This window comes from Pteropus alecto, unplaced genomic scaffold (assembly GCF_000325575.1).
Source record: "Pteropus alecto unplaced genomic scaffold, ASM32557v1 scaffold49, whole genome shotgun sequence".
NCBI lineage: Eukaryota > Metazoa > Chordata > Mammalia > Chiroptera > Pteropodidae > Pteropus > Pteropus alecto.
This window is the reverse complement of record NW_006443131.1, coordinates 404,151-419,701: the sequence shown is the minus strand read 5'-3', so window position 1 is coordinate 419,701 and position 15,551 is coordinate 404,151. Positions and strand designations below refer to the sequence as shown.

The window sequence follows — 15,551 nt, the reverse complement described above, 5'->3', positions numbered from 1 at the left end:
ATAACGAGAAATTGTACCTTGAAAGAACAGATTACCTGTGCCAACGTCACAACCCTCCTCTTTTCCTTTCTGGCCTGTGTTGGGATCTGCTGTTTGGTGTTTGTGCTGCGTAATTAAAGAGCAGTCTCCTGTCATATTTACTCATAAACTATGAGTCCAAATAGTTCTTGGTGTCTCTGCAGAGGAGGAAGAGACTGTGCTCTATTCTCAAGGTTCTCTTGCTTTGTCTGATAATCAGCTCAACGCGAGGCAGGTTAGCAAGAGAAAGTGACTAAACTCAACACTCAGCGAGTCCCTCTTCAGCCGCCCTTGACCCAGGTCCTCACCAGCAGAGCTGAGCACTCGCCTTCCTGCCGTCGGCGTCCAGGGAGCATCAATGGCGACACTGAGGAGTGGCCCCACGGCCCCTGGTCCTGTCAATCGTGCTCGTCTCGTGTCCCCAGCACTGAAAACTGACATGGACTCAAAGCCAAAGCTCACCCCGAAGCCCACGGCGCTCCTGCTCACATTTTTAAAGATTGCACGGGGCCGTGTGGGCTCGCGGCCGCGCTTCGAACCCTCTGCAAAGACCATCAAATGTCCGGTCTTCGTGTCATGTAAAGCATCGCCCTAAAACGTCAAAGTCCAGCTCTAGAATCAGAGTCTCCTCTTGGTGGGGGCAGGCGTCTCCGCCCCAGGTGTTCTGCGTGGGTCTAGTTACTTTCACTGCTCATCCCCCAGCCCTTAGCTTGGGGCCTTAAAGTCCTCACTGAGTGTTTTATGGAAGCATATTGACACCTAATCAAAAAGTTATTTTCAGAGCCACTTACATTCTGATCTAAAGCCTTGTAATGCGTATTTATGCTTCTACGCACGTCTTGACACCTGAATTTGCTGAGCCGCTGTCCACTCAGGGAAGACACCTGTGGGGCGCCATGTCTTCAGTAAAGCGGGCCCTGCTTCTCTGCTTCGCGTGCCCTCTGTACCTCTCATTCGTGTTTTCTGTGAACCAGGACTGAGGCTCTGCACACGGCTTATATTTCCAGTCACATGTATGAGGAGCTAGCGAGGCCGGGAGGCAAGAGCAGCAGGGGCGACCCTAGTTCCCTGCAGTGGCAACTCTGGTCCTACTATGGCAGCGACGATCGGCTTCCAATTCCAGCTTTGGCTTTTCCTCCACAGTCTGGGTTCTACGCTTCCAGAATCATCTTTATAGACGCCCAGCCCACTTCTGAGCTGTCTCTCCCCCGGGCCTCCCCTGCCAATTTCTCGATTGTCCCACCTCTCCATGTTCTCCCGGTGCTCCCCGCCCTGCGCCTGCTCCTGCTTCCTTCGCCATCTCTGACACACCAGTTCTGCTTCTGCTTTCCAGTATCCCAACACCCGGGTGACGCTGATGAAATCATCTTTGTAAAAATCACAGGCAGTTTTCTGTCCTCCCGATGGGACGCTGACGTCATGGTGCCCAGCCTCTCTCGATGTAAAGGGCTATTTCTACTTCACAGGTTAAAGATTTTCCTTACCGATCACCCCTAGGCATCAGCACTTTGATAGTCACATGACACATTCCCTGCCCTCAAGGACACAGAGTCTCCGGAGGGTCCCTCACCATCGGTTCTCCCAGGCAGGTGAAGCATTTATTCTAGGAGTCAGAAGGAGTACAACTTGAGTGTAGCCCACAGGCCTGGGGGCTATGAGGCTTCGTGTCCTCACCTGGCCAAGCCATCCTTTTTAGCTGAGTCAGGACACGTGAAAAATTAATAGGAACACACCAAGAAAAGACACCAAGCTTAGTGCTGGAGAGAGGAGAAAATCAATGTAAAAAAAACTTTTAAAGTGTGGAGAACACCCTCTGTTCCTCACTCATGAAATGAAAATATTAGTAAAATCGACTTCATGGATACTTTTGTGTAAACGAATGCAATAATTATAACAAATATAAATATTTTAGGGCTACTTAAAATTCACAAAGTTTTTTATGGACATTATAAGGTGAATTCTGTCATTACTCCTATACTTTACCTGTAATAAAAGCTTTTTGAAGTAGTATTGCAATCAGAAGTAATAATAATACTGTAGTGGGCAGAGGAAGTGCTTCTCCAGGAAATTGGAATTTCTGCTATGAAAATCAGACCTTGGCATAGCAAAAAGGAAATTAAATTGCTGCTGTTAAAATTAGAGCAATTTCAAAATTATGTGAGCCTGAAATACTTTGGAAGAATTTACATGCATCTATAGTATTTTTGATAATATTTATACATTAAGATTTAAATATTGTTATAATCTTAAAGAACATCGTTGAATACATTAATAATTCTTAAACTAGGATAAATGCATTAATTTTCTATTGCTAGCTTGAAGAATTATCACCAACTTAATGGCCTAAAAGAATACACACTTCCAATCTCATAGTTCTACAGCTCGGCATTGGGACACGGATCGCATTGAGCTGGATCCGGGGCGTCCAAAAGAGAATCGGCCTCCTCGTTTCTCCAGCTGGTGGAGGCTGTCCTCCTCCTTCCTGTGCGCGAGGCCCCTTTCCTGGATTTTCAGGCTGGCGCTCTGGCCAAACCCGTGTCGTGCTGCACCTCTAGGTTCTGTCTCTAGAGTCCCTCTTCCAATGTTACATTGGATTCCTGAGATTACATTGGGGTTCCCTTGGCTAATGTAGGGTAATCACATCATTTTAAACTGAGGCGAGACGGACACATTTCCCAGAGTTGCAGAGGGAGGGAGACCAAGCCTTGCACCGAGAGAAGAAGAGGGTCCTTCGGCAGAGACTTTAGAAAGAATCCAACACACACAGCAAAGCGAGAGTCAAAAGCAAAGTTTATTGGAGTAGGGATAACACTCCACAGACAGAGGGTGGACTAAGGTGAGGACAGAGAGAGGGGCAGAGTAAAGAGTACCCAGAGAGAGACAGTGAGAGGGACCCTGAGGGCTCCGGGAATTCAGTTTAAACATCATTCTTTAGCGACTGCGAGTTATGGTTTAAAATACTTTGTCATAATCCCTTTCCTTTAATATGGACACATTAAGGACGGGGAAGAGTATGCGCATGAACACGTAAGACAGTCCCCAGCTGCTGGCAGTCCCCAGCCTTTCACCCATGCGTCCCTCATGGTTTTAGACATAGGGAATGACTGTTGGTTCCAGTTTCCCCTTCCACCGCTGTGGGGAATGAGTCATGAGCAAACCCAGCAGAAATCTGCCTTTGTTCTGAAGGTGTCCTCATAGTCTGGCTGCAGGGCTGATCAGCTTATTACGGCCTCTGAATGTAGCTTGATTAACATATTTTATTCTCTTGCTTCCTCCCTGCGTTACAACCAACCTCAGTTCCATCTGCCTTTTGTCAAATTACCTAACATTCGCACAGATTCCAGGGATTAGGAGGTAGATTTAATGGCTGGTATCATTTTGCCTAGCACAGTAGGCGACGGTGTATTTAGAATCTGATAGAAAGCTCTGTAGAGCACTTTCTGCTCCTAGAGGGAGAACATAGAGACGCATGATGGTGAACAATTTCGGGGAGTCCATCGGCTCCCCCAGCCCATACGGACGCTGTTTACCGCTGGGGCTACAGAAAGTGAAAACTGACTCTGTATAACTCTCACACAGCACATCGGCCTGGCATTTTTAGTTTTTGGTTATTTTACATTTTACTTATTGCTTCTGTTCCTGATGCATTTTGTTTGAATAGTTATACATACTTTGTGTACATTGTGGGGGGTGTGTGTGTGTGCACATTTCTGTGTTATGTATGGAGGAGGAAGTTTATTATTTATGACAGAAGTTATACAAGAACACATAAAATAGTATTACCTTTTTCCTACCTGTATTGAAATCCTAATAGCACTGTGTGTACACGCTTAGCTTTAACTCCACATGAGATTCCATTCACGGAGATATAACCTTAAGCAGGCTGTACCCACAAGAAAAGTGTAGATTGTCATTATCACCGTGTGTCTATATATATATACGGGGCAGAAAGTACTGGTGTGGTAACTGGAATGACTTGAATTTTTTTTCCTGTAAAAAGAATTTTTTTTTTTGTCAATCAGGACAAAACGAAACATGTAAATTCCACCTTAGAAGAAAAAAAGCATAATTTTACAACACAATTTTAATAAAGGAGAGACACCAAAATACCTTCAGGATGTTTCTTTCCTGAACTGCCAATATCATTCTCTTTAATGGAGTTATCTGGCCCATGATCTAAACATTCTTAGAAAAAGGTGGGAAAACTCTCATTACCATGGAGTAGCCCATCCGGGAGCCAGTGATGTTCCATTTTCAACTTCCTTGCACGTGAACTGTCCCGTTCCCATCAGCATGCAGAAGTAACATTGCTCTAAGCAAACAAACCCACTAATGTGCACAGTGGTTACAATTAAACTGTAATTAAAGAAAGCGTTTTCTTCACACGAAGAGGTATCATCGGAAGCGCTCTTTGTTTTCCATGTTAGTGGTCAGTTTCCCTCACCTGTCAGTGCTTTAGCTGGCTTGACAGCAAGAGCAGCAGACCCGAGAGACAGCAACCCAGCACTCGCCCACGACTAAATGCATTTGCTTCAACCCAAACGTCTGTATGTCTCAAGGAGCTAGCACCACTGCGCGGCTTGACAGTTCCCTTTAGAAAAATTCAAAACTAACAGTTTGACATTATAATTAGTACACGCTCACACTGTGTACAGTCACTACAGCTCTTCCGGCGAGAACGTGGGTGGCTCTGAAAAGAGCCTTTGGGTTAAAGCGTGGCTGCAGAGGGACTCACTTGGAGCTGGTGTACTTGGTGACGGCCTTCGTGCCCTCGGACACGGCGTGCTTGGCCAGCTCCCCGGGCAGCAGCAGGCGCACGGCCGTCTGGATCTCCCGCGACGTGATGGTCGAGCGCTTGTTGTAATGCGCCAGGCGCGACGCCTCGCCCGCGATGCGCTCGAAGATGTCGTTGACGAACGAGTTCATGATGCCCATGGCCTTGGACGAGATGCCGGTGTCGGGGTGCACCTGCTTCAGCACCTTGTACACGTACACCGAGTAGCTCTCCTTGCGGCTGCGCTTGCGCTTCTTGCCGTCCTTCTTCTGCGCCTTGGTCACCGCCTTCTTGGAGCCCTTCTTCGGGGCGGGCGCCGACTTGGCGGGCTCGGGCATGTTCACAGAAAACAAGATACAAAGGAGGAGAAGTTCTAAAATGCCAGCTCAGGTCTAGAGTGTCCCCATTTATAGTCGCTCTATGCAAATAAGGTGCTCAGGAATACCCAGATCTGATTCGATAGTGTGTTAGTGACGAATATATGTAAATTTCGTGCCTCACATCTCTTTTCTTATTGGTTGGCTCTGTAAAAGAATCATTTCTGACCAATCCCGTTCCTTCTTTTGCAATTCCATCCAGCACTATAACTGGCGTCTGGTTGCTCCCTGCAGAACATTTCCTTTATTGCTTTCCCTGTGACAGTTCCCACTGCTACTGCCAAGTATGTCCGGACGAGGGAAGCAGGGCGGCAAGGCTCGCGCCAAGGCCAAGACGCGCTCGTCGCGGGCCGGGCTGCAGTTCCCCGTGGGCCGCGTGCACCGCCTGCTGCGCAAGGGCAACTACGCCGAGCGGGTGGGCGCCGGCGCGCCCGTGTACCTGGCGGCCGTGCTGGAGTACCTGACGGCCGAGATCCTGGAGCTGGCGGGCAACGCGGCGCGCGACAACAAGAAGACGCGCATCATCCCGCGCCACCTGCAGCTGGCCATCCGCAACGACGAGGAGCTCAACAAGCTGCTGGGCAAGGTCACGATCGCGCAGGGCGGCGTGCTGCCCAACATCCAGGCCGTGCTGCTGCCCAAGAAGACCGAGAGCCACCACAAGGCCAAGGGCAAGTAAACGCCTGCTTTTGTTTGCAGCCGCTCGAGCAGGCCGAGTCCAAACCAAAGGCTCTTTTCAGAGCCACCCACGTTTTCACTAAAAGGGCTGCGTGTTCCTAATTAAGCCTCTGGTTGCAAACGACCTTTACGCCATTTGGCCGGTAGGTGTCAGCACTTCAACACTCCATAACGCGAAACTGACCCTCCATTTAAAAGTAACAATAAAAACGAAAGTTAACCATCAGCTGAGTAAAGGGTACACAGACTTTGTGTCAAAGGCGATTAGCGAGTCCCGCCTCAGTTTGTAAAGCGCGTCGCGGTCCGGCGGCTCCTCTTCTGGAAACCCAAGTCTTCTTTGGTTACCACTAACAGCCGTTGCTAAGGTTTTACATACTTGCCACGAAGAGGTCAGTTCACTAAGCCGTTGCTCACATTTTATGCAGCATAAGATCTTAGGAAAAAAAATAGGAAACTAGATTTCTGGCTCCCCTATGACTGAAACAAGAGATATACGTTTATAAACGCACAAAAGAATGGATGTTAAGGCATCTGCAGCTCTGTCAGGACATAAGTTAAGGCTGTAGGCCGTGTAAGTGACATAATAGCAGGAATCAATACCTTTATGTCTCAGTGTTTTGAAATACTTTTGTGACTGTGTATATACATATATACATGATGATATATACACTATATTCAAGTAAACTTGCTGTCTGAAAGTCTAAAATATGAATAAAAGAAATAGAACAAAGGAGGGATAGTTGACCAGACACGTGTCAGGGAGGGCTTTTTGAATTTTACTGACGATAGCATTCTTAATGAAAATTTTTTAGTCTGTTGCTTGTCTTTTCAGAAAATAATAAAGTACACAAATCGAGACGCTAAACGAAACCTCACTTTTATGGGCTTAAAATGGAATATTCACGCGAAGGAAATTTTTGATTTTATATCAATCATTAATGCAAACAAAATCAGTTAAATCACAGCGTGGGACCTACAAACCCGGCGGATCTGCTCTCATAAATAAGGCCAGAAACCAAGGCAGTTCTCTCCAGCCGGCTTCCCTTCCCGAGCTGCTCTAAGGCGCCAATGAGGCCAGCGGCCTGCAAGTCCCAGGCATGAAGGCCCCAGGCAAGCAGCTGGCCACCAAGCGCCTCCAAGGTCCTGGCAGGATTTAGAAGTCTAAAAAGCAGATACAGCCCTGACCTTTGACACAGAGAAACTGGTCTTCATGCTATTACCTTATGACAGTTACCAGAATGTAAAATTCAGAACAATAAGCCAAATCTCATAAAATGTAATAATAGATGTTTCTTATTTATAATTTATTGCTGTGAAAACCACCAGGAAGAGAAACCTAGTTCAAAACAGTATAGGAGATTTATATATATACATATACATATATATAGAGAGAGAGAGGGAGAGAGAGAATGTAACATACATTAGAGAGTATGTGATATATATTAGAGAGTATGTAATATATATTGCACACTCTCTCATATGTCTTTATGAAGTGTGAAAGAAGGTGAAGGAAACCAGGATAGTTTTGTTTTATGAAAGTGAAGTAAACTAGAATAATCACCCCTAAAATATGCTTTTGTGACATAAAAAAAAACTATTTTGCCCATGACAGTGGTTAAGCAGCAGCAATCGCGGACAGGTCCTCTCCTCCCTAGCCTTTTCCTGCCTCGAGGCAGGAGACCAGTGTCGCGCTGGAGATCTCTGTGTGCCAGTGACTTAACACACTGAAGGAACAAGCAGGCTCTGCCTGCAAAGCCTACTCTTCGTTTCCTCCCATACATTTCCCTTCCTACAATCTGCCGCCCTTAGAGCCTAAAACTGCTTTTCTTTGTGCTTTCATTTCTCTACAAATCTACTGGACTTTGTCGAAGATGTTCTATAAACTGGAGTTCTCAGCTACCTCTTGGAATTACTCCTTCCTGGGTCTTCCCCATGTATATATGAAATATGCATGTTAATAAACTTGTTTTTCTTTCCTTAATCTGTGTTATATGTACCCGGTCCTCAACCGAGAACCAGATGGATAGAGGAAAAAGTTGGCTCCTCTACAAAAGGAAGACAATTGAAATAAAAACAAAAGAGCAAATTCATCAAAAAGTGTTATCATCCTATGGCACCATTATATTTATTAGGTTGTCTTTTCTACTGTTAAATAGGATCTCGAGGTCTGGGCATCTTACTAAATGCTATTCTTGTTAAATGTTAAAATGTAGCACAATATTTTGCAGACACAGTTGCAACCAGATGAGCTTGACCAGAACCAAACTGGGTAAGTGTAGCACACCCCCAAGGAGAAATCAACATGTAATTAACCAAATAGTGTGTATACTCAATGGCTAAGCCTTTCTTCCTGGAAACAGAGTTTCATTTGCGAATCCCCTGCCTCCTTTATTTGCAACAAGTAAATAAAACTATCTAACAACCACCTCTCACTCTTGAATAGAGCACCCCATGTGGCAAACCCCTTGAATTCAGTACTACTACTAGGTGGAGATAAATTTCATCTCTAATGGACAAAAACCGCTGAAATTATCTTTCGTCCTACAAATTAACATCTAAATTCACAGATACTTCACTGATAATGGGTTCTAAGAAATAGTCAAACAGAAGCATATTCTCCTGGAATACTTAAAAAACACTCGGCAGGCCTGTTAGACAATGAGAGGAAATGCGGCCCATCCCTTTACCTTAATTTGGCATTTTGATATTTCTTAACGGGTTTCACAGCTGCTCTGCAGTGACCAGAGGTCTTCCCTGGTCCTCAGTGAGCCCGAGCCTCATGAACCCTCTGCTTCCCTGTCTGCTCTCTCCACCTTCCTATATCATGCATACCAACGATGAGTTGTCACTACATGGAGGGACAAGTGCTCAATTTCCAAGGCCTAAAGAAGGTGAAGGAAGGTTACCAGCGCCTCCCCGTAGGCCTTCTTACCTCCAGTCAAGTCAAAGTCATATGACGTCTCTTGTTCACCTTCTTTTTCAAAAGGCTAAAATCGTGAATCATCAAATATAAAATGAATATGTGTCGAGGGGCTTCTCTAACTCATCAATGAGTGAAGAAACAGGAAAATGGTATGATAGGTTCAAAAGACATTTAAGAAATGTAGGCATTTATAGAAATTTTAAGAAAGAAACATTAGGATAGAATTGTTGAATTAGGCTACAATGAAATTAATGTCTAAAAGGCCATAAGCCTTTGGAGTTATACCTGATGCACTCAACAGAAATTATCTACTTCTCTACCAAACAAAACCCTACAAGTTAACAAGTAACTTCACTGAGTGTGGTACCTTTAATCGACACTAAACTGTGAGACAATCAAAGTGCATCTTCACAGAACCCTTTTGTAGCCTTTAACTTGTTATGTTATTGAACACCACAGCCCCTCATTTTTTCCTAACTTAAGTATCAGATAATTTTTTTTCACACTGTGAAACCTTACTTAAAAAAAATAAATAAATAAAAAACACAGAGCCTGAAAGAAAAATTTATATGAAACGTCATGGTGTAACTCCTTGACATTCTTATTTTACTCATTAATCAAATAACAGATGATTTGACTTTTTAATCTTTCTAGGCTCCAAAGTAATTGACCTGATTTTTCTTAAATCAGAAATAAATTGTCTTCTGGCCTTCATTCTTTCCATGAAATGCTTTTGTGATTCTTAATGACTTCTTTTTTAAACCATTGTAATGTGCAGTCTCTTCTACTGAACCTCGAGCTCTCTTAAACAACGATTGCTTTAAAAATTAGTTCTGAATGCTTTCTATCAAGATTTTACACTTTCGAAACAAAAACGTTAGCCACAGATTTCCAGGTAGTCTCCACCTCCTGCTATCTTGCCCTTGAATAATTCTAAGATCAATAATTCTTCTAGTATCTATCTTTTCTTAGAGAATAGGCTACCCCAAAATGTACCACCTTGGCATGTGGATTATTTTGCCTTCAAGTCAATGAAGAGCCAGCAGAATCAATTAAAAAAAAAAAAATCTTACCTCTCCCTTAACTACCTCAAGAACGTACATAGGGGCCTGTCCAAGAAAGAAACTTATTGCAAGAGATAACTTTCAGTGGAATGACCTCCCTGTCCGCAGGGCAAGCATCTGCTCACCAGACGTCTCCTTATCTTTCTGTGGATTGTGCTCCTGCTCTTGGCAGCCCCAGGCCCCACCACGTTCCTTAGCTCAGGAGAGCACAGGAGCCTCAAAGGCCTGGCTGCATTTGGGTTGCATTTTTTTTTTTTTTTTAACTTTAAGATTGAATTGGATGATTCGATCATCCAATTTGGGTTATTTTTGTAATAGCCCGCTGAAATGTGAAAGGGTTAAAGAATATTTAAAACCTGAAACTGGACAAAGGAAGTCTATAACTTAGGCCTAGTTTCTGGAACCCCTAACCACATTCTGTTAATCATGAAACTTGTAACAATGAGCTCATACGCTAACTGCCAATTTTAGCCTGTGTAACCCTGCTTGCTTGCGTGGCATGAAAAATAATCAATTGTATATAAGCTGAAAATTACTGTTTGGCCATCGCCCATGGGAACACTGGCTATTGTCCATGGGAACATAGGCAATCACCCATAGGAACATAACATTCTAACACAAGCTTTCTGCTTCTGTACTTCCCACTTGCACACCTGACCAGTGGGTTGACAGGTAGTGAATAGGAGAAAGATGGACCTTTGTGTTTAAGACAGAATGAGGAATGGGATTTGGGGCTTAAAAACCTTGTATCTTGGGAATTCAGGGCTGCTCCTTCGCAAGGACAGCCGCCGGCTAATAAACTGTCTCCTGGTTAAGAGCACTCAAGTTGGGTCTGGTTATTCTGGACACAACAATTTTAAGGTCTATTGAATGATTCATAAATCAGGCAGCATTCCATCTAGTAAATAGAAAGACACTCCTGGGTTGCAAATTTTTTTGAAGGCTCCCTTAATGTACATTCAAATTAAACTTTTTTTTTTCCTGTAAGTCTGTATTATGTCAATTTGATTATTAGAACAGTCAAGGAACCCAGAAAGACAGAAAAAAAAAAAGTTTTCCTCCCTACACCATGATGAGCAATGGTTTCTTTGAAAATTCTCCCTCAGTTCCCTAATATGGCTTTTATTTGTTTATCATTATTATTATTTTTAAATAGAAATATTAAGAAAGAAACGTTAGGATAGAATTGTTGGATTGCTTCCTTCTGGTTTGAGGCCAGCCTCTATAGCTGGGCTTTTTAGAAATGCATTCAGTGTCCACTGTGTTCCAAAGCCCATGACAGCAAGGTTCCTGGAGATCAAGACACAGAGGGACAGTAGGAATCCTGGATCAGTGCTGCCCGTAGGGTGACGCAGGCCACGAGAGCGGTGTAAGAGTTTTCAGCGACCACGTATTAAAAAGCGATAAGCTGCAATTACTTTAATATTATGTTGTATTAAACCCAAAATCTCCCAAACATTTTTATTTCAACACGTAATGAACTTAAATACATTATAATGCATTTTACATTCCTTTTTTCAATCTAAATCTTCCAAATTGGGTATCTATTTTATTCAATCTGCTACTAAGTTTTTTATTGAAAATAAATTGATTTGCACTTAAATTTCATAATGTAGTCATTGTTGAAAAAATTAAGTTCTCATGCTCAAGTTGTTCAAACATACCTAAAATGTTCCAGTAACTGAGTAGAGTTTCAGTTTTTAAGTGGAAACCAATTAAAATCATACAAAATTTAAATCTTGGTGCCTCAGCATCAGCCTCATTTCGAATGCTCAAAAGTGGTTCTGACTGCTGTATCTGACAGTGCGATCTTAGGGGAAATTGTGCAAATGTAGAGACTGGGGGTTTAAATGGGGAGCATGTAAACTTAAATGTTATCATGCAAATTTAGCACTGACTTCTAAAATCAGACATTTGCTTTTGATATAGAGATACGAAGATAACGAAAGCAGAGGAAGGTAGGCCCAGATTGCAAAATGCCAGTCGGAGAGGTTCAAAGGTACTGGGGGAAAAAGTCGCCCCGGGGGGGCGGCGCAAAGATGAATTTCCTCAGGCAATTACACTTGTCCACGTAAGAGATATCGAAACACGTAGAGAATTTTTATGAGTTTATTTTATCTAAAACTGAAGACATCTCCTGGGAACCAAGTTCTCAAATGCTCCCGCGCATAAGTTCTGCAGCCCCCTTCTACGTTTGGAATGAGGGAGGGAAGGTCAGAGGTCACAAGAAGGTGGGGAAAGCGTGGTGCAGACAGCTCGGGAGACCACGGGCTGCTGGGAGGGCAGCTGTGCTCTGTGGGATCTGACAAGGAGGATCTCACCAGCATTTCAAGGGCTTGTGATCTAGACCCACAGGGACAATGGGCGGGGCCAGCATAAGGCGGACAGAGCCATTTACTGAAGATGCTGCTGTAGCCGGGGGCCTGACTTGCCCACCGCGACCTGCCCAGTGAGGGGTTGAGTCAGGTCACCCCGTGAGGTCACTTTCCATAGAACCTTTTTCACCCACACAGTAGTCTTATTGTGCTGAATATTTGACCAAAAGTTACCTTTTGACTTTCAAAACATGACCTCATGATGTCGAGATTAAGATTTCCATTATAGAGATGAAAAAACTAAAGGGGAAACGACAGTGGCATGTCCCGAAACAGGCCCCAGACCTCAGATAGTGGAGGCAGAAAGTGCTGAGGGCGCCGGCAGCGGGGTCGCGCCTCACGACCACGAACAGCTGAAAGACTCGCCTTCCCGTTGCCCAAAGCGTTTCAGCTGTTCCTCTTTCCCAGAATCCATTTTACCAACGACACTAACTACGGTCACTTAAAGTGCGCAAAAGCGCTTCTCGGGAGAGGGAGGAGCCAGGGACTCTTTTATGTTTGAGATGGGCGTTTAAAATGCTCTTCCCCACGGCGCGTAAGGATCATAACGCAGACTTGGAAAACATAGGTTAGCTTGACATTTCAGCATCTTGATACATCAAAGGATTTTTCTACAAGTTCTTAAACAGGGCATGCTGGGACGAATTCAGGAAGGGGCAGAGACCCAAAAGTCTTTGTCTCCTTCGGCCCCGCCCCACAGCCGGGAAGACATTTGTAGGCGGGGACAGAGCCGGTGCCCAAGGGGCCCTCCCGCCTAACCACAGGGGCCTCACTTTGTAGTTTACAAAACGGTCCGCTGCAGGGTTATAAATGATCACTGCGCCTTACTTTCAACACGCACTTGCTTCTTTTTTCTCTCTCGTTGCCAGTCATGTCTGGTCGCGGCAAAGGCGGGAAGGGGCTCGGCAAGGGCGGTGCCAAGCGCCACCGCAAGGTGCTGCGCGACAACATCCAGGGCATCACCAAGCCCGCCATCCGGCGCCTGGCGCGGCGCGGCGGCGTCAAGCGCATCTCCGGGCTCATCTACGAGGAGACCCGCGGGGTGCTCAAGGTCTTCCTGGAGAACGTGATCCGGGACGCCGTCACCTACACGGAGCACGCCAAGCGCAAGACGGTCACGGCCATGGACGTGGTCTACGCGCTCAAGCGCCAGGGCCGCACGCTCTACGGCTTCGGGGGCTGAGTCTGAACCCCGGCTCGCTCGCTTTCTGCAGCAAAACCAAAGGCCCTTTTCAGGGCCGCCCACTCCCTCTCGGGAAGAGCTGTGCGCGATTCTTGTGTTTGGCGCGTGTCCTGAGGTTTCCTTGTTTTCAATACCAGCCCGGCCATTATCTTTTGCGGTAACTGCAGACCGGACAGAGGTTCCCCCCACCGGCCTCAGCCAGGCCGTGCGCAGGGACCCAGAATCGGCGGTATCCTCAGCCGATCGGGAGCGGGACGGGGCTGTCGGTGGCGGGCAGGAAGCAGTTACGCAACCCACAAGGGAGGACGGAGAGGTCTGGAGGCCCCAGTTCTTTCTCTGGCAGGGACCCTGCCCGCCCTTGTTCCTGCAAAAGGATCAAACACCGGCTGTGGTTCGGGCGAGGTGGCAGTCGGCCGTGACGCGCAGGTGGGACTTATACAAATATTTACAAATTACGGAGCCTGCGAGGGCGCTGCCAGCCGCATCCAGGCCGATTAAAAACACTGCCAGCAAAATGCTGGGGGTCGGTTCCTAACTATCTTCCGCGAGCGGCGTCAGGAAGGGTCAGCTGGCTTGGGCCTCACCAGCCCCAAGCCCCTTAGGCATCGTGCTGAGCGTCGTCACCCCCAAACCGGGTGGGCCTGGGTGTAAGTGGAGCTAACCTGGGCCCTGCTGGTTTCCATTTTCAGGCTGGTCCCCTCCCTAAGCCAGAAGCTATGCAGTTTGTAAATTATCTTATCATTCAGTAGTCAGGTCCCTAACTTCCTCCAAGCCGGTGGGCCTAACTTTGCGCCCGTGAAGGAGGGGCGCCCTCTTGCGGTGACAGGCTCTCTGCCTCCCAGCTCCCCTCCCTCTTAACTGCCTGCCATAAACTGGAAAATTTTTTTTTCTTTTTTATTAGGAACCATTCAAACACTACACTATGGTTATAAAAAGGTTTTCAAAGTCTGCCCTCAGGTTGACAAACTGGCCCTCTGAATAATCCGCATCTTTGGGAGAGAAGAGTATCGCTGGCTGCTCTGCTGCTGGTCGCTGTGCTAACAGGTGTCTGACACCGGGGAGATACTGAACCCGCACTGAGACCGAGGTCAGGTGAGCGGTCTGGACCGGAAATGACAATTGGGGAATCAGCATAGAGGTGATGAGACTGAAGTGATCGCTAAGAACTTAAACAATACGTCGCGTGCATTGTTTGTCAGAGTAAACCATGTAAGTTGTCATCAGAAACCATGTAAATGGTCACCAGAAGGGACAGGGTACATATCGACCATATCCAGAAGATGGAGTCCTACTTTGGGCCGCTATAACAATACCTTAGGCTGGGTGGCTTAAACGACAAATATGTCTCACAGTTCTGGAGGCTGGAAGTCCAAGATCAAGGTGATACAGATTCGTACAGGGCTTATTCCGTGTCTGGTGGGGGCCCCGTTCCTGCTTCAGACTGCTGTCTCCTGCTGTGCCCTCACACGGCAACGGGAAGAGGCCTAGAGCTTCCTGTGGTCCCCTCCGCGAATGGCACTAACCCCACTGGCCTTTTATGAAGCGCTCCATCCTCGTGGCCTATCACCTCCCGAGAGCCCCACCTCCTAAAAGCGGCACGTGAAGGATGAGGATTTCACCATAAGCTTTGGGGCGGAGGGGCGCAGACAGCCCGTATCTAATGGGACACTACAGAGCCCCGCTAAAGAACAGGGAGACTCCACTCCAGACTGTCCTCTCTGGACTTCCTCGGCTCAGTTCTTGGGCCCCTCCTGGGTTCCTGGTGACCTCATCTAGTCTCACCACTTACGTGTTCTGTGTCCTGTGAAGTAGTTCATGTCTAACAGAAGACCATGGCCTACCTGTCAGTGTCAGATCAGCTTGGAGTCACAGGAAAGCTATGACATGAATGCATGTATGCATTTCCTACACAAATCCCCAGGCCCTTCCCTGCGCGCAGGCCCACCAGAGTGCCACCAAGATGGATTCCGCCTTCCAGAATTCCATCGCTGCCACTGCGTCAATCGGCATGGCCGGTGTTCTCCAGAAGGTCTCAGGGATCACACGGGGAATGCCTTGCTGGCTCGCCGGAGAGCAAGTCTTTATGCCATGACATGTACTCAAATGCAATTTATCTAAGTCATTTTAGCTTTAGTACAGAAACAAATCGTCGACTCTAA

The 15,551-nt window shown here is 46.2% G+C and overlaps 2 protein-coding genes across 2 annotated transcripts in view; one reads left to right on the top strand and one right to left on the bottom strand.

Annotated features, from left to right (window-relative positions):
* Window positions 1-5,181, bottom strand: part of LOC102896132 (histone H2B type 1) — a 53,375-nt gene extending 48,194 nt beyond the window's left edge. Inside the window, exon 1 of the mRNA XM_025040875.1 lies at window positions 4,752-5,181. Within this exon, the coding sequence (XP_024896643.1) occupies window positions 4,752-5,130 (379 nt within the window). The 5' untranslated portion in view covers window positions 5,131-5,181. The remainder of the gene's footprint in view (window positions 1-4,751) is intronic.
* A 253-nt stretch (window positions 5,182-5,434) lies between these two features.
* On the top strand, window positions 5,435-6,073 carry LOC102895873 (histone H2A type 1). The gene has a single exon (XM_006923471.3). It carries the CDS (start codon window positions 5,456-5,458, stop codon window positions 5,846-5,848), a length of 393 nt encoding a protein of 130 aa, XP_006923533.1. The 5' UTR covers window positions 5,435-5,455; the 3' UTR covers window positions 5,849-6,073.
* The last annotated feature ends 9,478 nt before the right edge of the window (window positions 6,074-15,551 follow it).